Genomic DNA, 27678 nt, shown 5'->3' on the forward strand with positions numbered 1-27678 from the left:
TTTTAAGAGGGCTACTTAAAGGAAGCAGTATACTGGACCAGTTTTACCACCTTGGCCCAGCTCCACAAGCTGCCTTTGAGCATGAGAAGCCCTAAGGCAGACCCACAGCTGCTCCCCTAAGTATTAGGTGAAAGGTAAGAAAGAAGATACTGTCTGCAAAAATGCAAGTGATTCTGCATCTCTGAAGCCCTAATGAAATCCCCAGGCAAAATTTTCTTGTAGACCAGATTCAGCATGGAATCTACCTTTTGAGCAGGATATGTGCAACCTGACAAGCTCTTACCACAGGGCACAAGGTTACCCACCCCATGGGCTATTCAACACTCCATTTCTTTAGCATCAGGCACTTGGACAGGGGGGGTTTAAAAATATTCTCTTATACATGCAAATAAAATCCATTTTGGCTCTGATGCAACCCATTCCTGGGATTGAACAACCATATCCCTCTTTACTCCTTTTGGCTTTCACTCTTTCTGCTGTTTGTTAGCAGAAATACTCTGTGTGAATAGGTATTTGTGACTGAGATAATTTAAAAATGCTCAGCTATGATAAAAAACAGGTGGTAAAAGGAACCCAGAAAAATAATTACCAGCCAGAACTCTAGTACCATAATAATGCATGTCCATGCAGTATGTAACCCTCCACTAGCAGGGGTTCTGTGTTTCCAGTGAGATGAGTTTTTCCAATGTCTCTGCAGGATTACACTTCTCCAGAATAAGACCCAAAGAAATGCTCAAGAATCTGGGAATCAACTGTAGCTAGTAACTTAGTACCTCCCCTTAGTAACATGTATGCCCTGGTTTTGGCTGCGATAGAGTTAATTTTCTTCCTAGTAGCAGCTATAGTGCTCTGGTTTGGGATTTAGGGGGAGAATGATGTTGATAACACATTGATGGTTTCGTTGTTGCTAAGTATTGCTTATGCAAAGTCAAGGGCTTTTCAGTTTCCCGTGCTCTGCCAGGGAGGAGGTGCAGAAGCAGCTGGGAGGGAGCAGAGTCAGGACAGCCAAAGGGATATTCCATACCATAGAACATCATGCTTCGTATATAAACTGGGGGAAGCTGGCCAGGAGGGGCTGATCACTGGGAACTGGCCGGGCATCGGTCAGCGGGTGATGAGTAATTGTATTGTGCATCTCTTGGGTTTTATTCCTCTCTCTCTTTTTGTTGTCTCCTTTTTCATTAGTGATTATAATTAATATTACTATTATTATTACTACTACATTTAAATTGCTAAACTGTTCTTATCTCAACCCATGGGGTTTACCTTCCCCTCCAATTCTCTCCCCCACCCCACTGTGTGTCTGCATGGTACTTAGTTGCCAGCTGGGGTTAAACCAAGACAGTGTAATATGTAAAGCAATCTAAAAAATGCAGCAAAAGATTCCAGCCTTTCTGCATTCACTGAGACAGTCAGCCAAATACCACAAAGTTAAAAAACTGCTATTAATGGTAAATGATCCTAACATACCAACTCTCCTTTCCTTGCTAAGTCAAACCCACATGTCTGTGGTTTGCTGGGCTATGACAGGCCATTCCACTGCAGTTACACACAACCCATTATTAAATCCCCATTGCAGCACCAATACTGTGCAGACAGTATGCCAAGGGAGGCTTAATGAAGTTTGCTCAGGTGCAGAAAATATTCTGTGGTTAGAATGCATCAGAGTGAACTACACAAACCTTGGGGACCTTGGCTGTACATGGTGTTAGGAGTCCACAAGCTAACTAAAGTTGCTGCGGATTTTTCTAGACTAGCTACAGTCACAGGTTTATGCAGGAGTGCAATCCTACTGAAAAAAACCCAACACCTCGTAGCTGGGACAAACAAAACCTGTCTTTTAAGACACTGCACAAACTCTTGGCTGTCCTGAGCTGCTCTGGGAAAATTTAGCAGGTGGTGCATTCTAGCTGAAGTTGAAAGTGAGGTATATCATCTTAGCCGTTAAATGCCTCAAAGTGGCAGAAGAAAAGTTTCTTACAACTGTATTTCTAACTTTTTCTCCCCTCTGTTCCCTCAGCCAGCTGAACTGCATGTAGCACATGACGGAAGAAAAACAAAATACACATAGGAGTGGCTTATCTCTTTTTTTTCTGACAGCCAAATGGAGACACAGGCTGTCCTTGGACAAATCACCTTTATAAGTATCTTTTGAGACTGATCTGCTGAGGAGGACACCGCATTTAGAGAACTGCCAAAATCAACCTGCTTTGAGTATAGAAAAGGCCACCATCTGCTCCCCTGCAACATCTCTCACTGGCATTCACATCTCAGTAAATTGTTAATGTTTACAATGGAGAACTGAGCACTTACCACTAGAGAGAACCTATTTTTAGAAAGCCACTTTTTCCTTAGGCCAGAACTGTTTAATAATTGGTACTCATCAAGAAAAGAAAGAACCCAGCAAACTGCCTCAACACACCACAGTGCGATAATCTCAAGCAAAGCCTGAATCAATGAGAACCATTTATCAGTCAGAAAGACTTGGTAAACAGGAACAGCATCTGTGTAATCACTTACAGCTCATTTAGTTGACAGCCAAGCAGCTGTCCTGTCACACAGCCCCGGTGGATATTTTAATCATAATATGCTTATTTCTGTACTTTATAAAAAATCTACCACACATTGTATTGCCAGCTCCTTAGTCTTTGGGAAAGGAACATTTAGCACCCGTTCTTAGTACACCCTCAAAGATCATCACTGAGTTGCTCTGAACCCGACTCACGGTCTTGCACTTAAACTGAACCTGAATACAGGTATTTTGAGGAAAATCACTGAATTGGTAAGAAAAGTTTTGAGGCACAGGCAGAGCGGTATTTATGTAGTAGTACAGCATATATATTGTTCAATCCATGCACAACTGTCAGAAAATGACAGTAACTGAAACTAAACAGTAAACAGACTACTCCGATTTCACAACTCTGTTGAAGGGCCTGAAGCAAAAGCCTTACATTGTGAGAACTAGAAGAAAATAAGTAATACATCACTACCTCACAACTAGCTCAATACGGCTTCCTTCAGAGCACCTCCTTTGTCATGATGCTGATGCCACACACAACCTTCAATGATTTAAATTTCTCAAGACATGTACTACTCACACATAGGTAATTACCTAGGTGACTTGCAGACCTTATTGTATGATTAGAAAAGATACCTCACACAGTAGAACGAGGAGAATCTTTTTAAGGCTGCATGTTATTACAGCACAGATCCTTAAATGTAGTAAAGGCATTTAAGCTACTTCTGATAAAGCATCCCCAAGACCTAAGCCTGTATTTCCTAAATGTGACCTGACTCATTGGTGGTCTGCCACCTTTAGAGGTCTAACAACCACAGCTTTGCAAATACTATTATCTAATCTCCTAATGATAGCAAGAATGAGGAGACACTTTTTCAGGGGAACAACCTGGCAGTTTCCACTTGTAATTGGAGACCAACATTTAGGGCTAAAATTGTAATGTGGGCACATTTCGGCTACAATACACCCCTGAGCACTGAGCATACCTCTCACCCAGACCTTTGTGCTCCAGATCCAGGTTTTTGTGTAATGTTTTCAGGCAGCTGTGCTGGTTTATTAGCATTTCATACTCTGCAGACTGCCGTTCATGCAGTGATGCAAGGTGTTCATGGTCCTGAAGCAACGACTCATACTCAGCTTTCAGCTGTTCCTTCTCTTTCAGTATATTTTCGTTCTCATTCTCCTTGATTGTCTGCTGATTTTGGAGTAAAGTATTCTGGGCCATCAGTGAAGCACTCTGGGAGCTCAGAGTTGAATTTTCTACCTAAATTTTCTCAAATAAAAAGCAAATATCATTATTTAGACTTACTGGTACATACAACACACGTAGTAGCAGATTGTATCTGTATAGAGTTATTCAAAAACGCATTCACTGCTTTGTAGACTTAAGGCATCTGTGGACAATTTGGAATCATTTAGGTATTATTGCTGGTAGTGTGCACCATACAAGGCCATGCTATCAGCACTCTGAAAACTATCAGGATAACCTCCAAACTGAAAAAAACACTGTTTTACCAGCAAAGTTCTTGAGCCTGAAGACCAAGATGAGCTAGAATACTTGCAACTGAACTGCATCTCCAACAATCATGTACAAAGCTAAAAGTTATCCTATATTTGTGTACAAGTAATGAAAAATTAAGTTCACCCAAACTCAACAAAATTAACTGCACTACTGTGTATGGAGCAGCACTCTTAACAACTCTTATTTCAGTACACAGGTAGTGCTTTTATATGTTGCTTATATACGTCAATTACAGATGAGAAATGATTAGAGAACAAAAAAAAATATCTGTGAACATGCAAGAGGAAAAGGTTGAAAAGGGAAAGTCACATTAAAAAAAAAAATCAGAGCTAATCCAATGTTGTTCTTTAAAACTGTTTTCTTTCTCAAGCTAAGCTTATCTTTTAAAAATGAAAGCAATGTTTAAGAGTGCTCATTTTCCACAGGCAACTTTGACATTTTGTCTGAAAGTATGAAAATTGTGATTGGAATTCATTGCTACAATGCCTCTTGGGAGCTGACTTGTGTCCTCTTCCCATTTCTTCCAAGCTCTTTCACAGGCATAGCATTAACAGAACAAAAGAGCAAAGATCTTTTATTCTAGAAATGCAGCTCCTGGAACAACACATCTGGATTTTGCTATATTGATTTCAAAAATTTCTCTCTAACTACCTACCTTCTTAATGAAGATGGCTACTAGACATTAGCTACAGAGCCTATTTCCCACCTAGCTTGGAGAAATTCAGACCTCAAACTAAGCTCCACCTTATGGGCCTCATCATCAACATCAGCCTAGCAATACAAACAATTTCTTATTAGCAGTCATCTTCTCCACATTACTATAATCAAATCCAGTCTCCTGACAGAGGTGCAAGTTTGTCCTGACCTGGAGTTTGGCTGTCTGTGTCTGCAGGGCAGTGTTGTGCTCCTGAAGGAAGACATTTTGCTTCTGTAGTGTCAGGATCTGATTGTTGAAGGAGACATTCTGTGTTTCCAAATGTTTCAGCTGTTCTTTAAGCAGCTGCTTCTCAGTGTGCAGGGCTGCATTCTGAAAGAGAGGTGGCATTGAAGGGGTGACAGAAAGAAATGGAACAGCTGTCCTGACCATTTGGAGTTCTATCAAAGATGAGAACCAATTAACAATAACCATTCTGCAACAGATGTGCAAAAGCAAACTCTTTCCAGCATTAAATGAAGATATTATACACAGGATTAATCCTTGCAATAATGTCATACAAGACACACACACATATATATCCATTGTATCATTTATACAAGACATATATAGCATATATCCCATGCAGTCCTAAGAAATACCTGAGGAATTTGGTAGACTTACAAAAAATTCCAATAAATCCATCAGATTCCTATAAGCTCAAAAATCCAGTTCCCAACAACCCACTCATGATCGCAAGGGAAGTCTGAGAGGTAACAGGAGAAGGCTTACATTCCTTTCCAGTTCAATTGCCCTGTCCTTCAGTTTCAGCAGCTCCACGGTAGCTTCCCGGTGCCCCGTTTCCAGTTTCTCATTCATTTGGTGGTTGGGAATGAGTTTCTCTGCAGAATACCTCAGTGACTTCTGAGCATAATGCCCATCCTGTTGAGTCTGTTTCAGTGCATCAAAGTCCTTCTTTATCTGCAAAGCCAACATTCAATACTGGTTTATCAGTGGGATTTTAAATTAGTGATGGAATATGCAGCTCCTCTCTTGCCCTGCAGGGACATTAAGGGGTTCAAGAACCAGTACCCTCATTCAACAGATGGGGAAGCAGAGACACAGACAGGAAGGAATCCATGTCTCTTGACCTCCAGTCAGGTGCCCTTTGACTCAAGCTCACTGTCACCTAACAAACAGGTTGTTCTTAGGTGAGATGTTCCAACTGCAGTCTTGCTCAGCCTATGCTTTCATTCAACAATGCAGAAAAAGCAAGAACATGGCAATGAAAAAACATGGGAAAACAGAGATCTGCAAATGGTGGTTATGTAAAAAAACTTGCTGTGCCCCCAGCCCAACAATTTTTCCTGAAATTGGTGCCATTATATAGAAAAGGACAAGGGAAAGCAGACTAGTCATAAAAGGTTTCTGGGAAGTGCACATATGGGATGGGGCGTGGGGAGTATTTCTATAACAGATAACTTGCTCTTGACGAGTTAAAAAAATATGCATGTGAATGTGCAGAACCACATTGTGAACAAATAAAATTCAGTTAACCTCTTACCACATTTAGATCATTCTGTAACTGCTGGTTCAAGTTCAGAAAGTCCTTCACTTGAGCTTCCAGCACTGCAATCTTTTCCTCTTTCACAGCTAGTGTTGTTTTTAGTGCCGATTCAGTTTTGCTCTCCAGAATCTTGTATTTTCTGAAAGACATGAGAATAGCTTTCCAGTGCCAGCCACTAGGATATGAGCCACCATCTATCTAGAGGACTTCACCCATTCTGAATCTCACATGTTACATTTTATGTGTTTGCTTCTTCAGCAAAATTATTTCCTTTACTGCCGCAGATTACTACTGATATATTATAGCTGAGGAACATGCTTTTGGAACCAATCAATTTTAATAGAGGTAATGCCAGTACGGTTCTACAGAAATCGAAGAGCTACATATAAGAAAGTTCTCTTTTTCCCCTAATTACAGTGCAGAAATTTATTCTCACGGCTCTTTTGTACATTCTTGACAAGGAGAAAAATCCACAGTAGATTCTAAAGACTCCTACAAGACAGGTATGTTTCTCTATTTAGGCCATACCAAGAGGCCTATGTAGACATGGGTTATTGAGGTTTCTTTGTTCATTACTACAGGACTTGCAAAAGAATTCCTTACAATCAGGAATTTCTTAGGCAACATCTATGTTTACGTTAAGAGGTGGTTGGATCACCAATTACAGAGTAATGACAGACACTTCAACAGGCACTGTTCTTACTTGTAAAGAGACTATGAGGAGGAATACACACTGAAATAGCTACTCAGCTTCTCCCAGCTGCTGGGGGGGTAGAGAGGGACTGTAGTAATGCTGGCTAGCATGGAGAGAGAAAATGGCATTTCTTCCTTCCTTCCATCCAAGAAAATGTTTTGCAAAACTTGCAGTATACTGCCAAGCTTGCTACAGAAAAGTAAGCCTTATTTTCAAAATTACTAAGTGTAACTGGAGTGAGACAGGTAAGAACCAATTAAAAAAAAAAAAAAAAAAAAAAGGCAAAGGGCTTGTGTTAGGCTGAGGAAAAGCCTGCAGAGCCAGAAGAATGACTGTGAGAGCTCAGTTTCCTTACGTGTCACCATTGCCATTGTCATCCCGTAGCAGCAGCTCTTTGTTCAATCCTATCTTCTCCAGTTCCTGGCTCAGTTTGTCCAGCTCACTAGACAACTGTTGACTCTTCAGCTTCTCCAGGACCAAATCCTGTAAGAGCACTCACATGATTAGTTGCTGTGCAAAGGGTAGTGATAATGACCCAGCACTATAGTTTTTTTTAAAAAGTGCTAAAAAAGTGATTGGATAAGATCCTAGTTCCAAGAAGGTCAGCTAAAATTCTTTATTGGTGACAGCAGAGTGCAGTATTAAACTAATCGCTTTTATTTATAGTTTACTTGGAATAAATCTGAAGAATGCTACTTTTGGCCTTTGTCCCACTCACTGTACTGAATTACATCTGCCAACGCTGGCATCCTGCCCATCTGCCAAAACAAGGAATATGTGCAGGCCAGGAGACATCCTGCCCTTGTGGCACAGAAGGGATGTGTGCAGGTCAGGAGGGAACACCAGCAGAGGGAGTTCCCACCTCTCAGCTAGGACAAAAAGCCCAGCAACACTGGCACACACACACAGGAGTGACAGAACATCAGTATGAAAGTTTCCTGAGATAATATGGTTAAGGGACAAAGGGACTTGGCAATAGTGCATTTTCACTATTGACTCTGAGTTCTGACATACGGTAAACTACTGCCAAAATTAAAAAGCATAATGACATTGTTGTGTAAGGGACAGGAGAGCTTTGTCACTTATTCTGGTATCTACTCACCCATTCTGGTTTCATTTCGGTTTCTTTGGAAGAAACCTAAGCAGAACCAGACAAGGAGGAAATTTGATGGAGTTTGGTGAAGGTATATTGGGAAAATGATTTGCTGTTATGCCAGTAAAGCGAGGGCTGCATGGAAATGGCCTGAGAAGACATAACTGCAGCCTGCATGTTTAGAAAGGACAAATCATTTTTGGTGCATAGCCAAGTTCAAAGATCCCTGCCATTCAAAATTCTCTGAAATGCAAATGTACCATAGAGAACTACATTGCTCATGGGGCTGCTCAGAAGTTTTCTTAAGTAAGGCATGAAGAAAGGACAACAAAGTTACCAAAGCACTTCAAGTAAGGAAGAAAATTATCCTGGATATCAAACAGAAGTGAGAATAACACTTAAAATAATCCTTTGTTAAACATAAACTATAGGTATTCACTAATACTCTGATATCACAAATTTAGCCACATATTCATTCACGTGGCCAGCAAAAAAAAGGTAAGGTTAAGGTCAGTGCCAGTCCATGGTCTGTGAACAAGTTCCTTCAACACCCATGAACTCCTTCTGTAGTATCTATACAAAGTAACTAAGGAAAAGAAGATACGCTTCTGTATGGGTCTGTACCACTGGAAATTTGCAGAAGTATGAGAAGGGAAAGATTAAAAAGGAGCCTTCTCAGAAATGCTATTATTTACTTATTTTTAAGGAAAGTTGGATAGAAACACAACTCGGGACTTTCAAATGTTTGTGATAGAACTTTTGTTACCCCCCTCAAAATTACACTAATGCTTCCAAACGTAAAATAAAAGTAAATCTTCCAAGTAAGTAATTGCTTACTGCATTAGTCTGGCTAAACTTATTTATTTCACTGCAGCATTGACCATTTTCTTTTGAATGCTCTTTCACAGGAATCCTGTTTCTGGTGGGACAACAGCAGCTGGGGCAGGCAATGAGAGCACATGGCAATAACCTGAATCCACTCATAGGCCACTTGTAAAAGTGTCAGGTTCTTGGCACACACATCATTAGTTTGCCAATATCCTAATGCTAGGTGTGTATTCTTAAAAAGATCACTACTAGGAAAAGTGCAATTAGGGCATTCTGCAGTGGAGAGGGCTGCTGGAAGAGATCAGAGCTGCTCTCACTCCACAGGGAATCTTTTGGAGGAAAACACTGTAGATAGCTGTAAAGCAAAAACTTGATGCAGCTGTTATTGAAAGTGTTAGGTTGGTCATCTGGGATGGTTCTTGTCTTGGCTATGTCTGTTTTAGGACAGGGATGTATCCTCAATAGGTGCTCCGATTTCTACACTTAAGAGTCAGTCTCTCTGCTGGAGTTCTCATGTTAGCAAACAATTTTGTGGTCACAGAGTTAGAAAAAGTATCAGAGTCTTTGGTTTACAGCTACCATGTGGGAGCTGTGTTAAAACCCTATTCTGCATGAGAAAAGATGTCATTTGGAGACGTGTTTGCAGACACCAAGTGGTACACTGCAGTTTTTGGTATGCTCCACTTTCCAAGGCCACACTATCCAGCAATGGCTGTTAAGGCTGTGAAGATATCCTAGCTCAAGTATTAACTAGTCATGGGACAGATGTCTCCCTTTGGTACTTCAAAGAGCTGAAATAAAAAAACATTAGTATTATTTTTCCTTACCTCTCTCAATGTAGCTAGTGTTCTTTTATCAATTGTAACTTGCTTTAGGAGATCTTTATTGTCCTTTTCAAATTCTTTCAGCTTAGTAGATGAATCTCTGAATCGAGCAATTTCCTTTTCTAGTGTCTTGTTTTCTTTCTCAGCAACTGCCAACTTTACTGTACTATCATCTAAAATAGCATCTTTCAGCTCCACTTGCTGCCAAAGCCGTTTCGTTTCTTTCTCCAGCATTTTTTTGTCTTTCTCAAGCTGAGACATTTCTTGTTCTAGGGTTTTGTTCTCCTTTTCTAACCTCTCCAGCCGTTTGGCAGAAATCTTTAGCTCCTCAAGGTTTCTCTGGAGGACCTGATTTTCACTCTCCATTCCTTGTACTTCTTTTTCTAACTCCTGGATCTTTTTGCTGCTGCTCTCCACAATTTGCTGAAGTCTCTGGTTTTCAGAGTTGACACTCTGATAACTTAGCTCCAACCTCTCCGACTTCTTGCTCATTGCTTTTAATATTTCCACATTTTTTCTTAAGTCCTCTTTCTCCCTCTCCAAATCTTTATTTTCTGCTTCTATTTGTGCCATTTTTGTGCTGGTAAATCTCATGGTCTCCACCACTCTCCTAAGCTCCAGATTTTCTTCATCCAATTGCTTGTTGTCCCTTTCCAGATCCCCAAGCCGGATAGAAATATTCTGCAATGTGTCCAGGGATTTTCTTAGCTTCCTATTTTCCACTTCCAGATTCCCATTCTCCTGCTCAAGAACTTCCACTTTTTCTGTCACTATTTTCATCGCTGCTGCCTTCTTTGTAAGCTGTTCATTCTCTCTCTCCAGCCGATGGAGCTCTTTTTCCATTTCTTCCACTCTTTCCACTTTTTCTTTAACCTGGTCAAAATCCTTTTGCAATTGTTTCTTCTCAAATTCCAGCTTGTTCAGTTTGCTACTAGTCTCTGTAACTGTTTCGTGAAGGATCTTGTTCTCTTTTTCAATATCTTTTACTCTTGCCTCGCTGCTCACTTGAGATCTTTGTCTCAGGGATAAGACCACTTGATTAAGGTGATCATTTTCTTGTTTAAGGTCCTTTATCTACATAAACAAAAAAAAAGTCAAGCAAATGTTACTCATCTACCTTACAAAGCACAGTATAAATTAGTCCTGAAGCAGACAACTGTTAACAAAACCACATCCATTTAATCCAAGACAAATTTCTCAACAGTTTTCACTGACTAAACCCAGAAACCAAAACTAATGAAAAAAATTGTTACCTCCGGTAACCCACCATTGTAAAAAATTAAAAAGTGTTATATTCCTGCTACCAGCTAAGAAGTTCAAGACAGGGAGAAAGTAGACAGGAAACCTTCAGAGAACACCTTGAAGAATGTGCTTTGTTAGGAACCATTCCTAATAAAGCTTATCTTTCTATCTAGGTTTACATTCATCTTTGGGATCCGAAGACACAGATTATCTCCGATAAGGTGTCAGAAACCCCAAAACATTTGAAAATTTACAGCAATTATAGATCTCATTAAGAATACACTTCCTGTAAGAACAGTACACTTACCCCAACTGGTCACCTTTCAGCTGAAGCAACTGTGACTTAGTCTGCAGTTTGCATTTGATTCTTACCTATACACATCCACATAAATCAAAAAGAACTTAGACCTGAAAAAACAGACCCTGCCCTTTCCTGACAATTAAGAATACTTCTGGGTTTACTTTCTGCCCTACCTGTGAAGCATTCATTCAGTACTACTACAAAGTCTGTATGTGTTCTAACGAAATGTAGGAGTCTGGTGGTAAAGTGCAGTTTCCCAGGCAGAAGTCTAGGTAAGAATCCGTCAAGATGAAAAGCACTACCCAAATAAGGTATCTTCTTATTTAATCTTCACCCCACAGAACTCAGGAGTAAATTTTAATAGAGGCTGCAAATATACAGACCAGACTCCAACGATCTGTGCCTATATTTCCTTCACTAGTCAGATTAATATAGATGACACCTTGCACTAAACTTTAATAGGATAGTTTCACGGCATTGCATATGAACTGCAGCACAGTAGTAAAAGCTAAGGTGCATTTAAAATATCAACCCAAAAGACATAAATGCTTTCTCACCATCTTTTTAAAATACAGCAAAAATGTTGGGTGGCTAAAAAACCCTCCACCAGACCAAATGAGGACACACAGCTGGCAGAAGACCAATCTTCGGCAATAAAAATGGAGCTTTACTTGCACATCCTAAAACCAACCGGTGTCCCATTTAGTAAGATCCAGGCCTTTTTTCCCCGCAGAGGGAAGCGTTGTCCTTACAACAGCCTGAAGATCCCCCTATGGTAACAGGAGAAGTAGCTAGCAAAATATGCTGTACTTTTTTGCATTTTACTTACATTTGAAAAAAATTACTGGCTAACTGGGGAGTTCCCAGTTGACTGACTAGAGGTTAGTCAATGTGATGCCCATCTACAAGAAGGGCAGGAATGAGGATCCGGAGAAACTACAGGCCTGTCAGCCTGACCTGGGTGCCGGGGAAGGTTATGGAGCAGATCAGCCCGAGTGCCATCACGTGGCACGTGCAGGACAATCAGGGTTCAGGGCCCAGCCAGCATGGGGTTATGAAAGGCAGGTCCTGCTTGACTAACCTGATCCCCTTCTATGACAAGGTGACCCGCTTAGTGGATGGGGGAAAGGCTGTGGACATCGTCTACCTGGACCTTAGGAAAGCCTCTGACACCATCTCCCACAGCATTCCCCTGGAGAAACTGGCTGCTCACGGCCTGCATGGGTGCACTCTTCCCTGGGTAAAAAACTGGCTGGACGGCTGAGCTCAAAGAGTGGTGGTGAGTGGAGTTACACCTGGCTGGGGGCCGGTCACAAGCGGTGTTCCCCAGGGCCCAGTATGGGGACAGTGCTGGTTAGTATCTTTATCAATGATCTGGATGAGGGAATTGAGTGCACCCTCAGTCAGTTTGCAGACGACACCAAGTTGGTAGGGAGTGTTGATCTGCCGGAGGGCAGGAGAGCTCTGCAGAGCTATCTGTACAGGCTGGACCCATGGGACGAGGCCAGTTGTATGAGGTTCCACAAGGCTCCGTGACAGGTCCTGCACATGGGTCACACCAGCCCCACACAGTGCTACAGGCTGGGGGCAGAGTGGCTGGAGAGCTGCTGGTGGGAAAGGGCCTGGGGGTGCTGGTCAACGCCAGCTGAATACAAGCCAGCAGTGTGCCCAGGTGGCCAAGAGGGCCAACAGCATCCCAGCTTGTATCAGACACAGTGTGGCCAGCAGGACCAGGGCAGTGACTGTCCCCCTGTACTGGGCACTGGTGAGGCTGCATCTCAAATCCTGTGTCCAGTTTTGGCCCCTCACTGCAAGACAGACCCTGAGGTGCTGGAGCGTGTCCAGGGAAGGGCAATGAGGCTGGTGAAGGGTCTGGAGCACAAGTCCCATGAGGAGCAGCTGAGGGAACTGGGGTTGTTTAGCCTGGAGAAAAGGAGACTCAGGGGGGAATCTTATCGCTCTCTACAACTACCTGACAAGAGGCTGTAGGCAGGTGGGTCTCAGTCTCTTCTCCAAGATAACAAGCGACAGGACAAGAGGCAACGGCCTCAAGTTACACCAGAGTAGGTTTAGATTGGGTATTAGGAAAAACTTCACTGAAAGGGTGCTCAAGCATTGGAACAGGCTGCCCAGGGACGTACTTGAATCTCCATCCCTGGAGGTGTTTAAAAAACTCATATATACGGCCCTTAAGGACATGTTTAGTGGTGGACTTGGCAGTCCTGGGTTAAGGGTTGGACTCAATGGTCTTAAAAGGTCTTTTCCAACCTAAATGATTCTATGAAATTCAGCCTCCACCTAACAGCTCTCTAATTGCCCTGCCTTCCCTGAAAGAACCAGAGTTCTAAATGGCATCACTTAATTACCACTACTGGGCATACACTTTCATATTAACATTTGTGAAGTTTGTACCTGTCTGTCTTTGTCAGCTTTTAGAGTCTCCATGACGACTTGTAGCTGTTCTTTATCTTTTATCAGCTCCTCACTCAAGGTCTCCAGATCTTGATTACTTTGCTTCTCTTTTTCAATTTGGTTTTGCAGCTTCTCAATCTGTGTGGACAGAATGCATCAAAACACATTAGCCACAGCTTAACACAATGACTATTTAGTAACTTTAAGTTATTTTGAAGACCAGCAAGGAACAAGATGGGCACTATGGCTGAAAGATGTAATCATTCCCTTCTGCAGCTTGCCAGTCTCAGAGGAGGAAATGGAAGTTTTGTTTTTCTCACAGTGACAAGAATCTCCTTCGTGCCTGTTAAGATCAGAGCGTATAAGGTACAGAAGTAAGAAATGCTTCACCTGCCTGCCTGAATGCCCTGTTTTGGTCCTGTCATCAGTGACTGATTAAGTTTCTGGTGCTCACCCTTCTGAGGGTCTTCCTTCCTCCTAGCCTCTCCATCACTGATAGCCTTCATCTACCAGTGAATGTGGAGGGAATTATTAAGACAATGCAGGAAGCAACACAATTTAAAAAAAAAATAATGATCAGGAACAGAGGAAAAGCACTGGAATTTCCAAGTTGACCTTCCCCCTCTCTATGCTCTGCTAGCCCTCTGCTTTCCCCAGCAGGTGACAATATTGGATTTGAAAGACTTGCAAATAAGGTCCCAGTCCTACAGTGAACAGTGTCTTCTTACTCCCTCCTTTTGAAAGTTGTACTCATAAAGTAGCAAGCACTGGAAAGCAGTAGCTCTTCAGTATTTAGAAGGAAGAGGTTCAGAAAGCTAGGCTCTCCAAGTCAGGAATGATTCTTTTTTATGCTTGCAAAGTACTGTGAGCACCTACAGCTCTGCACAAGTATCAGCTCATCTTTTTGTGTTGTATTACAAACTTTGCCAACAGTGAAAATGTCAATGCAAAAGATATTAACAATAATTCTTACAAGTGGGAAATAGCTGGAGGCTGGGCTCTGCCTAAGTCAACATGTGCCTCATTACGGGAAGTGTTTAAACAAGCAGAGGCTGCCCAGATTGGAGATAAGGATTTAACAGTTAGAAACCTAACCACGTTAAGGTTCATCGCTCTCAGAGGAGCTGTTCAGAGAAAGCTGGAACAAACTCAGCAACTCAGCAATAGCTGGTCTTCATTAGCACCTCCCAGAAAACTGGAGGCAAGCAAGAAACTACTGTGTACAGCTAGTTTCAGTCCAAGAAGTCAGGAATGCAGAGAAAACAGGTACTTGGACTGCTACTACTTGACTGTGTCTGAAATGAGGGTTTTCTATTATTAGCTTCTCTGAAAAGATTGCAAGAAAGGAAAAAAGGACGTACATGACTTTTCCTTCGTATCATCTCTTCTTCTACTACCTGAATAATCTTGTTCTGGCTAGGTGATCCTTCCAAACACTAGATCAGTAGATAGCCAAGCATACTCAAACAATGATTTTTGAAAGTCTCACACAGTGGGTGAAATCTGAGCCCACTTAAACAACTTTGGGGAGGCAAGAATTTAATAGGGGTATCTCAGGAGTTACAAAAAAACTCCACAGGCACACAACATCTGAGAAAAGCACTTTTTATCTCTTGTCCTGTGACTTTATACACGCTTGTCTTTAACAGTCCTTAAGAACCCTTGCTCTCTCCTCTGCCTACTGTAGTAAACATTCTTCAATGAATCAGACAGACTTCCCCTAGCACACTCCCCTGCGGGCATGCATACCCTCTAAGAGGATACATGTGTGAGAAAAAAAAACATGTTAGAGAAACAGTTTTTTAAAAAAAAACAATAGAAAACAACAAATTCAAACATCTCAAATCAAATTATTTTACACATCAGGTCTCTGTACATTCAGAGGTAACTGCATGCCTCACAGACTATAGAATACTATCTACTACTATTTTTTTTTTTTTCCTCCAAATGTCCCTGAATGATAGGTGAAGTCCATCAACAACTAACTGGCCTGTGGCATTCAGTCAACAGCTCCCATCATATTCTGTGTTCCTTTGGTGAAGAGTTCAAACATTACAATTGCTTTTATTAGCAATTATTTTTAACTGCCATTTTTTTCCTCGTTGGTCTGATATGTACAAGGCCCCCTTTTCACCACACAGGCACTCCCCACCAGTTTTTTGCCTTATGTAACTATCAGACCATGTAGGTGACCCCATCATGTCAACACACTCATCATCATTAAAAACATCAGACTAATTCTGGAATCAGAACTGTTGGCACCAGTACAGTACCATAACAAGAGGTGCCCACAGGAATTTTTCTGAGGCAAAGCCAGAGCTTGCCCCCAGTTGTTCAAATGATTTAAATTGCTCTACACCACAGGTATCTGCTGAGTGCTTTATATGCCTTGATCTCAAATTTGAAGCATGTAAATTAAAGCTGGAGTGAATTACTCATACATAACAGGTCATAAACAGGAGCGTGGAAGGAGAGGTAGAGTAATCTGAACTTTTACAGTTTTTCTTGTTCACAGAAAAAAACCAATAACCAGAACCGGTCTCTCAGCCTGGCAAAAGAATCTCTCCAGAAGCCAGAATGAACCAGTGATGGATATCCGTTCTCCTTGGTAGAGAAACTGGCACTCTGCTAGTTACAATCTGATAATCCATGACAACTTTTCATATCCAAATTCTTTCTCCCCTTGTCCTTTAAAGCATTCAGTTACCCCATAGGCAGACCAGAGAAGAGTAAAATCTTTGTATTTTTGTCTAGCACACACACAGGTTACAGTAGTAATGGGAAAAGAGAAATGAGCCTCATGTTCTGGATAATTTAGCAAAGGTAGGAATGTGGAAAAAACTGACATGGAATTTTTTTCATAGTCAGACTAGCAAGCACCCTCCTTCCCCATCAGCACCTGGCTCAATTAATTAGAGTTCAGGATGCAAGTTACTAGCCAGACAAAAATAAAACTAGTGGTTGGAGGTGAACTGAGCACTGTGTTTCACAAGGACAAGCACTGAGCTGGCATTTGAGCTAAATGTAATTACAGTTAACGACAAGTGTAACATACCTATATTAAAATTTATTTTTATGAAGTGATGACCTGCATGTTTGTTACAAAGACTAAAAGAACCCAGATCTTTGCAGAGAGGGAGACACTAGAGAACTTCTAATAGCCAAAAGGACAAAACAAACAAAAAGAGTTGATCCAGGACTATGGAGACCTAGTCCTGGAATATTTAAAAGCTTATTTTAAAAAAGACTTTATTTTTGAAAAAATAAAAAAACCTGTGTGGTTTATTTGCTTTACATGGAAACAATATTAAAACTTTTAAACAAACAGAACAGTTCAGTGTGGCCATAGTTCCTTATCTAGTAGTGACTGTTAGATGAGAAAAAGGGACATAATCAACAGTATAATCTGACACAGGTAAATGAGCACTGAAAGATTATCTTTTATGAAACAGGAACGGTTGATCTTACAATGATGCACCTAAGTAGGCAGTGGAGTAGAAGGCAATAGAATACATGAATGTCAGGGTGCAATTATATAGATGGGCCCAAAAACATGCCCAATCTTCTGGAGAACATGGGTGAATTCCCTGCAATCCCCCATAGTCCAGGAATGCCCTACAGCCCTGTGTGCACTGTGTTTAAAAACCAAAGAGCACTGTTTGTTCCTGTGAGCAAATTACCTTTTTGCTAAGCTGTTGATTTTCCTTTTCCAGTTCCACAAACTTTAGGCTGCTCTCTCTGGAGGTCAAGGAGGCATCTCTCAGCTCTTGGATTGTGTTCTGCAAGCTCTGATTATCCTTCTCTAGCTTCAGTATGCGACTGGAAGCACACTCATTCAACTCAAACACAAAGGACTTTCTGGCTGTTGAAATATGAGAATCAGAAGGTGGCACCAACCAATTCACATACATCTCCCTTCCCAGGTCCTTAAGATTTACTTGTAACTGCAGTCAGATCCTCACCATTTCAGCTTGACTGCTTAAGTAAACACTGTTAAAAACAGAACCCATTTTCACAGATAACAATTAAGACTTTTAATAAATAAAGAAGTAACTGAACAAATAAAAATTTTAGAAGGTACTTACTTTGCTAACTCTTCTTAAAGTTGCTTTAGCCATGTTAGTAGCATGTTTAATTTTAGTAGCAAAATACACTTTGATACCCTCTCAAACTTCCATCAGAGGAAATAAATTGAGGTAGAAAGTGAACAATTGTGAAGTGTGTGTTAAAACCAGCAAGATGGTGCATTTTCAGAAGCTAGTGAATATTAGGTATTCAATCATATTTAGTCATGGAAAAAGATTCTTACAAAAGTGAGTTCCAAAGTTTATCTTCACAGCTACTTCATCGAGAATATGCTGTCAGGTACCCAGGTACCCAGGCACAGGACATCCATCAGAATGTTGATCTGAGAGAAGTGTCTGAAGTTGAAACCTCAGAACTAACAAAATTTATGCAAGATTTACCACAGATATTTCATTTTACTCTACATGTTTGTAGATCAAAAGTTTCACTACCTCTCAGCCCTAACTCCCAGCACCAAAGGTTCGTTGTTCTGTTCATTTATTTGCTCAGCACCTTAATAATCATAAGAGCAACCCTCTGTTTCACATGGAATAATTGCTACCCTTCACCGCAAAACCACATTTCATATGAAATTGACTTTAACATTGTCTTTACATCTCAGAAAATCATTTATTCCTCCTAAATAATCAGCACTATTACATACAGCAAAATGAGCACTTTAGAACCAGCAAGTTTCTGAGAATGGGAAAATCTCATTTGTCTCTTATGGAGCATCACTCAAACAGTTTTGGTTAAATGAAGACTCTAATAGTAAGCTAACTAAACACTCCAGTTGAGTTTTGTCCTGAAGCAAAGCCCATCTAAATTACTTTTTCCCATGCTTATTTTTTAAATTATTTTGAATAAAATATTCTAAACCAGCAGGTACAATCTGCTACCTGCCACCCTTGCAGACTCAACTTGAAATCCAGGAATTTTTTTTCTTTTCCAAAAGAGCTTTGCAGACTGACTCTATTTGTACAAACAAGCTGCATTCAGAACAGCAACATGCATTGAAATGGAACTTCTTAAACAGAATTGTTATAAAAATAGGATAGCACTTCTGTGAAATAATTTTAAGTTTCATGTTCTTAGGGTTTTTTTTTAATTCAGGCTTCCTTCACTGTTTTTCTTTTATCCCCTACTGAATACGAAAGATTACTGACATTCTCATTCTCAGTTCCTCTTATTCTTTTTTCTTTGCTTAATCAGAGGTTCTGGAGGTGCTGAAACCCTAAGCATCAGTGCAGCGAAGGAATCTCACCCTTTTCCATATTTTGTTAAACCACTCTGTTGAGCAAATTTTGAAAGTTATGCTTAACGGAAATGAATAAATAAGAGAACAAAATTTAACTAGCATCCTTCCGTCTACTACATCACTAGTGAAACCAAATCGGGAAGGGGACTAAACTTGCTATTTGAAACAAGCCAGAAAATTAGTTTTAAGTTTTCCTGAAATACTCTCCATCCAAATTTTGAGATGGAGTAAGTTTTGAGAGAACTGTGTTTTTTCCCCACTCACTAATATAATCAGCAATATCCTTGATTACACATAAGGAGGTATAGAGCGCCATTCACCTCTCAGGCTAAAGTAAACCTGCTTTGCAAGATTAATTAAAAGTAACAATTAATTAGCCATTAATCTTAGTAAAGAGAACTCAGATCCTAGACAGCAAGTAGGTTTGACAATTGGTGTCAGGCACACATTCAGTTATTATACAAAACAAAGCTATTCTTTTAGATAGCTTTACTGAAAACTGAACATCTGCTTACTCTTAATTTCTTCCTTTGTCTTCAAGTTAAACTGTTCCTGGTACACAAAGCCAAACATGCAAGTCTTGGCAGAATCAGGTAAGTAATCAATAAAGGCTGCACATTGACCTGCTCAAAATAGCTTGTGTTTCCCAATTCCATTTAGCATTGTTATTTAAGCTGGTATTACAGACAGAATGAATGTTAGACACAGAAACCAATGCTAAAACCTGACTAGTGAAGGAAGCATTAGTTATGTTTGTGATAGTTACGGAAATCAAATCAACCATTCAAAACACCCCAAAAAATCAGCCAGTTATTTTAACTGCCTACATTTTTTAGTACCTAGTAAAAATAAATGACTTCAGAATACACTACTACTTCCTGGGACTTAAAGACCAGCTAATTGTCTGTACTAATTGTACTAAAGAATACTAAAGATCACAGACTCCTCCCAGCCATTCAGTTAGAAATATCCAGTGTGACATTTCTGTCTACTCTGAAAGAGACCACAAACAACAGCAGCTACCCCAGCTGGTGGTACTCACTATCTGCAAGATCTGTGCTTTTAGACAATTGTTCTAGCTCCCAGCCTAGGTGTGCAGACTCGTTCATGCTCTGTTTCTGTGCAATCTCCAAGACCATGTTCTCCTCCAGCAGCTCTTCAATTCTCTTCTTGTCCGTGTCCCGGTCCTGTGCAAGACATGCATCAATGAAAATGCATATTCAGCTTATCTGTAAGACTGTTGGGTCAGCTGAACTGCTACACACACAACACACGTTGAAAACAGAAGACTCTATTGAAACATTGGGTGATTTTACAATGAAATACATGTACACCATTAAACGTTTGCTGTGGGCTACCGTATGTGCCACAGAACACAGTGCAGAGATACCCAACTGGCCCTGTTCAGTCAGCTCAGGTCCATGACACACTTCAAGGAAGGGTGACTGGAGTGAGAACATACTGGGTGATGACAGGGCCAGTACAAGCCAGGACTGGTAAGGCAGGCTGGGTTCAAGCTGTCTCCAGAGCTAAGCTCTACAAAAGCATGTAGTATCATGCACTGACACACTGGAGACTCTGCAGATATAATCTTGAATTCTACCAAGCTTCTTCAATTCAACACATCAAACTTGGATCCAATCATATGGATCCGCAAGTAACATCTGCCTCGTAATCTGGGTTCTAAAATACCCAGAAAACAGATCTGGAGAATGAATTTAATTAATTCCTCTGACTATTTTGGCCATTTGCACTTGTGGGAGCTGCACTGATGCCTCATACGATCCCAAATTTTCAGAAAGCATTACCCAAAAATTGATCACATCACCCAAAAAAGCATAATTCAAAATCACCAGCCACTTTTGAAAGGCTAAAGTATGACATGACCCTTATAATGCCCTGAATCAGTCATTAAACTTAACTCCACACAGCATCCTCAACATCTTAGTTTCCAACAGACCCTGTTGGAAACCCTATACAGGTAAATCTACAAGAATTCAAAATACACAGTAAGAGATAAAAGGATTGTTAAGTAAAATACGTAAGATTAAAGAGTATTTATTATTTCAAGTGGGATTATAAAATCCAATATTCTTTTTGTTTGCAGACAATCTGCCACTTCTTGCATTTCCTTGTCTATGAAGCAATAAGCCATGTCTCAGACTTACACAGAAAGGATTCTGGAATTTTGTGTCTTTTACAGCAGTAATAGATTCTTAAAGTCACTGGGGGTTTTGTTTGCAATAAGAAAGATCATTTACTACAGTAGATTTCATTTCCTACTTCCATGAGATTTCTACTTAATGGACAGATTTTAGTATCTCCTTTATCAATACGTACAAGAGCAACCTGTATTTTAAAATTGAGATACACCTTCTTGCATAAAATTAAATCCATCAGTCTCACACAAAGCAGTACTGGTAGTATTTACACTGTTAACATTACAATATTTCAAGAATTCATGCACACAAATTTCAAACTAAAGACCTCTGTAAACGCAATGTTTATTTATTTGTCTTTCTTCACTGGTTTCTGTGACTGCAATCAGTGGTCTAGCATAAAAATAGAACTTTAAAAAAATAGCATAACGAAAAAGAGAGTGCATACCAGCTCTACATCATGAAGTTTGGACTTCAACTGCAAATTTTCCTTCTCTAATTCATGTAGTTTATCACCACGAGCTCTTGCTATTGTTAGCTGTTCTTCTAGCATAGCCTTTGTTTCAATTAGTATGATGTTGTCCTCCCTTAACTCCTAGAGAGAAAAAGTAGCAATGTTAACCTCTTTACAAAAACTGACTTTTCATAGACCAGGTGACTTTCATAAACTGATATTGCAAAACAGAAGAAAGAAATTTGATATGTTTCTCTGTTTCATAAGAAATATTTTTACCTGGTATATTACTGGGAGATGATACTATGTTTAAATATATGTGAGTCATTAATGCAAAGTAAAATCGTATTTCTTATTGTTTTTTCCTGGATTTTCTAAGTTTAATGGAGTTCCTTTTGCTTTATATGAGACTAGGTCAAGAGGTGGACCAAAGAGACTCAAGATGCAGAAGAACAATTGTTCAATTCCAATTCCACTGTTATAATACCATTTCCTTAGCCAATTCACTGTAGTCCCCAGTTCAAAATAGATCATTTACTTTCAAGGGATGATATAGCGTATTCAAAACACATTGGTGAGCACTATCCATCAATATATACTATGTTCATATCCTTGCCTCAGTACACTTACATGTAAATGTCTGTTTAATAAAGTTTCACTCTCATGGACAGAATTTTACTTCACTTACACAGTAGAAGCTGTTTTATACTTATCACTTATCACACACCCTGTGTGTTAAGCGCACACACACACAAGAGCACTAACTGCACAAGCCCATGTTGCTTACCCATTACAGCTTGTGTATCTGTTTTTACTGAGTAAAAACTTTAACTTACTATTCTGCTATAGTCACAGCATTAGAAACAAGTTAATTATACTGCACTCTGAACATGCCTTGCAAAGCAATAAATGAAGGTCTGTGCATTAATGTATCTCACCTTCAGAAATGTGAAATATCTAAAGCATAAAATCTGGCCATGTATTCTCGGTCATGTTTTAAACACATTTATTAAATTATTAAGATCAAATGGGTACAGGAAGAATATTTGCCCAGAAAAGTTACAATGGGGCAAGAAGCAGATCATATGATTCTCTAAAGAAAATTTCCGTTTGTCTTTCTTTGCTTTTGTCCCTCCCTATCCCCTCCCCTGCTCCAATGAAATATGCTAAACCAGAAGACGTGCACACAGGCAGGATGAAATGCTTATGGCTTGGCAAGTTTATTCCTGGGCAACTGTCTTCAAAATATTCTCTCCGCTGACATCAGTGTTCACATCTGCCCTCTCAGACCACAAAAATCCCAACCAAGTAGATTCCTGAAAGATCATCAGGCATGAACAAATGACCTTCACTGCTTTATCAGCAACCACCTTCTCCTTTTTGGTAGTAGAATCAACCTTAACAAGCCTTACGTGGCTCAGTTATTTGGAATTCAGAGGGAAAAAAAAAAGAAAAAGAAAAAAAGACAGCTGTAAAGCCCAAGTTAAGGGTGTCTGATTGACAACCACTCCTCTTGTCTTTTGATATTGCAGGGGGGCATGATTTAATAGCCTTATTTAGCAAGTAATATCAGTTGTTTGCTGGATCTTGACTGGAGATGGCATAATACAGAAAGTCTACTTTATGCGGTACCATATTGCCCTTGATCTCTCAGTGGGTCAGTTACCAACTTGGAAAGCATGAGAGGAAAAATTTCCCTACTACAGTAGCATTAAAAGGACAAGTATGTCAGTGCTTGCGAAGCGGTTCAACTACCACAATTAAAATGTCTGACTATGCAAGTAACTAAAATAATAACAACAATATCAAAACTCTAATTTTACAGAACCTGCATTTTGGGCCAAGTCTGACCCAACAGGGTCACTCTGGGGTGGACAGCCTGAAAAGGCTGACACTAACCATATGGCAGACCAGAGGAAATATATGACATAAAATGTGCTGGGTGTCATGTAAGCTGCCAGAATACCTGTAATGAAACAGCAACATAACAAGAGTTTACTTTGCTAGATCATCACGCTCAATCTGGACCACAGCCTTAAAAAGGTGGTGTCTGACCTCAAAAACACGGTGTCAGAACTATTCCCAAAACTGCCTACCAAGCAGGAACTAGTTACTTCAGTGTTTCATGAAGAGTCAAGTTACGTGCGCCAAGTATATACACATATCCAGGAGCAAACCACACATCCCTGGGAGCTGCAATACATGGAAGACTGAAGCACTTTCCATAGAGTGCCCAGGAGGGGCAGACATGTCAGTTCAAAGCAGTTCTGATGAAATCTTAAATTAATAACCTGCTGGAATTGCCTGCAATGGTGAGGTCAATGTTGCTCACTGGTGTATCCATGATCTGAGGTTGTCTTAATATTGAAAAGTTTGTATAATTTAAATAATTACTCCATGAGAGCTTTGTAGAGTTACATCTCAAAGCCTGGAAGGTAAAACTGTCCTAACTAATGTCAGCACCAACATCTCACAGAAGTTGCTGGGATAACATAGTTGACCTAAAAATGTGTCTGGCTACAAATCACACTTCTGAGACCCAGGTGGTCATGTGATGGCGGTGCTTCCACTGGAATTAAGGTTTATTTTTTCTTAACTAACAAACCTACCAACATTATTTTGTAACTTTGAGTTTATTTTTAAATCAACAGCAAAAATAGTTGGCTGTGGATTCATTACTTTTTTTTTTAAATACACTGAATTTACTAGGCAAGGGATTAAACCCCTCTTCATTTTATATCACTTAAATTGTGATTATTTAATATCTAACATATTTAATTCTGCTTTTGTAATTTCTAACATAAATTATATATTGTGGTTTGATCCTGGATCACTGTGATTCGAAATAGCTTTCAAAATGTGCATTGTGTACTCACATGCTCACAATTACCTCTGAGGGTAGGCAGTTGCGCAATCAGGGTGTGCTGCTACTGGAAAATGTTTTTAGAAACTAAAGTAGCAATGAGATTGTTTAAATCTGAAACTAGAGAATTTGCACACCATCCAGACCTAGTTATTAGAGTTCAAACCCCTCCTTTCTGGCAGTTCAGGAGTTGCCTCTACTGAGCCATGACACAGTAAACATCTTGTGACAATCAAACATTGCCTTGGACAACTATATGAAAACATATAAATGTGAGATGAAAACGTTCACAGAAATTCCTCCTATCACCCCGCATGGAAACACGATTGCACTCAGGAGGAAGAAGAGGCAAAGCGGACTCCCTGGCCTCAGAAAGTAATCTTATCTGCTGCAGCAGTGCAAGGTTCAATGGAGAGGAATACTGGAGGGAAGCTTCACATTGGAGAGAAGCACCTCCTTAGAGGAAGCCCTGCATTAAGCATGCTCCCCCGCATTCACAGTTACAAAGTCACTAAGCCACCCCAGGAGTAAGGTCTCCAGAGCATATTGATCTCCATGTTCCTTGAAGAATGGTCAAACCAAAATGACATTTCTGAACAACTTTGTCAAGACATACAGAAAAGGAAAACAACACACATGCCTAAATGTGTTATGCTCACTAGAGAAAGACTTGCTCCTTTTGCAATCCTTCTGCAATAGCTCCTTAAATCTCTTCCTACCACCACTGCTGGTTTGCATTGTGTGCTTTCAGAAACTACTTGTAAGCTTGTCTGCAATTCCTAAAGCTTGTCACGGTATCATACACAGAGTACATTCCATATTTTTCGTTCAAACTACCAAACATGTATATGAACTAAAAGAAAGATTTTTAAATGCTCGTTAATAGCTTTTTGCATTGATGCACAATCGTAAATCCACTTTTTCTTCTCACTTAACGATTTGACACTGCTTATTAACAACCCTGTCAAGACCCTATGAGCTTTAAGACATCACATTACCATAGAAGAGTAGCTTATGCTGTATTTTACACACATTTTCACTGCTGCGCCTCCCTAAGATTTGTTTTAGAGCTTAGAAAGTCAGCTGCAACCAGTAAATGCCATGAGATGAATCAGCACTGTACCATCTAGTGGTAAAAATCTCTACCACGTTACATTCCTGCACAAATTTTGCAGCTTGGGATTGGTAAACCAGTTTTTTTGAGGGAGTGCGAGGAAACTGAGCAGTCACTGAACTGACTCCAGCCATTAACTCTTCTTTCGGAGGGGTGGAGGACTTCAGACAAAGACAGAAAACTGAGGGACCATGGCAAGTTGGCTACCATGCACAGCCTTTGTGCTACTCATGACCTTAAAAAAATACAGAAGAGTGCCCTGTGGAATCCTCTGACTGTATCAGCACAAAACCAGTGGAGCTTGCCTGATGCTGCCACTGCTCAACACTGGCAGTCTATGGCTGTGCCAAGACTGATCAGTGATGGAAGAGGGAGTGGTGAGAATGTGAAACCCTCTGGCTATTCTAGACCACAAAGCAGCCTGCAGACAGCTGTGCCTGCCACATGTTAGAAGAGCTCAGCCCCTACAGCAGCGGCAACTTTTGCTAGAGGCCACACCTTGGCCAGAATTAGCGAAGTGCTGTATTGATGGGAAATATTCTTTGTCTCACTATTGTATTTCAGGGAGGTGTCCTTGGAGAGCCAGCACTCATCTCTGACATTCAATATTTTCACCAAAAACTGACAGGGTAGAAGAGGGAGTAAGGGAAGCTGGAACAAATTTGAAACTGAAGTGGAGGTTTCTTTACTGAATGATATGTTGAGCAAGATTAGAACGCAGGCATCAGAGCAGGAAACTGCTGGCTCTAGGACAAGCAAGGAGGCCGAGAACTCAAGAACAGAAATAGCTACTCCCTCAATCTCAGATGAAGACAAGACTAAAAAACTCCTTTCCTAGCTCCAACTAAACCATCTGAGCAGCAGGTAAGCAACTCCAGTGCACAGCCAAAAGGGAAATACCAGGATGCCATGCTGATGGCTAGTGTGCCACGTTAATGCACGACTGATTTGCCCGCTTGAGGGAGGAAAATAGAGACAGCCAGAGCTTCATACTTCCTAATGTAAACTTGGAATTACTGAGCGGGGAGATAGGCTTTTGTGGTCTATTACTACATTTAATATCCACCCATTTTAGTGAACCTATTCATAAGAAGCAGCAGCTAGCTGGCCCCTTAGGTCAGAGAGGAAAAAAAAATCACCTACAAAGAGTTTATAGAGCAGAAATAAGGTCTACGTTCTCAGCCAGAGGCCTGGCAAATGCGAGTTTCAACATCGCTCTTCTGCCTCAGACCTGGATTTTATTTAATAGTGAGGGTGTCAATTATTGAACCTTTGTGTGTTCAGCAAGTCCTGAGACTTCACTTGAAGTGTTACATATGTGGATTGGCAAGAGTTTAGGTGAGAATGGCTCAAAGAACTGAAAGAACCAAACATTAGGATAGTCTGACCTAAATTTAAGGTCAGCCATACTGTGAGCAATGAGTTTGTCTAGATGATCACCAGGGTTCATTCCAACCTGAGTTAATTAATAATTCCAGGATGGGCATAGCTGCGGGTGACTAAGCTGAGTAACTAGCATTAGTGCTGGAACAAAGCTATAAGTTTCTCATTGACATACCTTACACAGGGCACTAGGGAAGATGCAAATTTTATCTCCTTTCTACTACAAGCAACAGCTGCAAAAAGGGGTGGGTTATATTTGTCATCTGAGGTCATGCTTAAAAATGCCCAGCCTTTGTTGCATTTGCTACAAATGCCTAAGGAAAAACACCCAGACATTCATTCAGCTAATTTATATATGATATTTAAAACGCTGGTCAAAGGAACAACTCTGAAACACAGGGATTTTACCTAAGAGTAAATTTTCAAGGCTAGACTAAAGGTCTGGATTCTCTACAAGAGGCATCTAGAAAGGTCTGTCCTGTTTAGCCACATAATGCTGACCTAAGCAAAGTGTATTAAAACTAATGGGTATTATTTATTAGTAATAGTTTTGCTAAACTACTTAGTTTAGCAAGTCCTTCTTGCCCCTGAAAGAAGTTTTAATGTTGCTAAATCAATGACTATGACATACATTATGAAATTTCTACTTGCTCTGATGTTTTGCTACAGTCAGCTCAATGACAAATGACACATGAACTGGTAACACAACAGAAGCCAAACATTAAGGATTGCTCAGCAAATTATTCT

General features: G+C 40.3%; 1 protein-coding gene across 2 annotated transcripts in view; it reads right to left on the reverse strand.

Annotated features, from left to right (window-relative positions):
- CCDC88C (coiled-coil domain containing 88C) overlaps positions 1 to 27678 on the reverse strand; it is a 101989-nt gene that overhangs the window by 17674 nt on the left and 56637 nt on the right. For both annotated transcript variants that reach the window (XM_080396687.1, XM_080396688.1), the window contains exons 11-20: positions 21566 to 21712; positions 20001 to 20145; positions 17316 to 17497; positions 13636 to 13773; positions 9684 to 10754; positions 7291 to 7418; positions 6239 to 6380; positions 5467 to 5655; positions 4906 to 5067; positions 3505 to 3782 (exon numbers count right to left, since the gene is read on the reverse strand). In XM_080396687.1, the coding sequence (XP_080252813.1) occupies positions 3505 to 3782; positions 4906 to 5067; positions 5467 to 5655; positions 6239 to 6380; positions 7291 to 7418; positions 9684 to 10754; positions 13636 to 13773; positions 17316 to 17497; positions 20001 to 20145; positions 21566 to 21712 (2582 nt within the window). The remainder of the gene's footprint in view (positions 1 to 3504; positions 3783 to 4905; positions 5068 to 5466; positions 5656 to 6238; positions 6381 to 7290; positions 7419 to 9683; positions 10755 to 13635; positions 13774 to 17315; positions 17498 to 20000; positions 20146 to 21565; positions 21713 to 27678) is intronic.

Source organism: Falco punctatus, assembly GCF_963210335.1.
Source record: "Falco punctatus genome assembly, chromosome: 7".
Classification (NCBI taxonomy): domain Eukaryota; kingdom Metazoa; phylum Chordata; class Aves; order Falconiformes; family Falconidae; genus Falco; species Falco punctatus.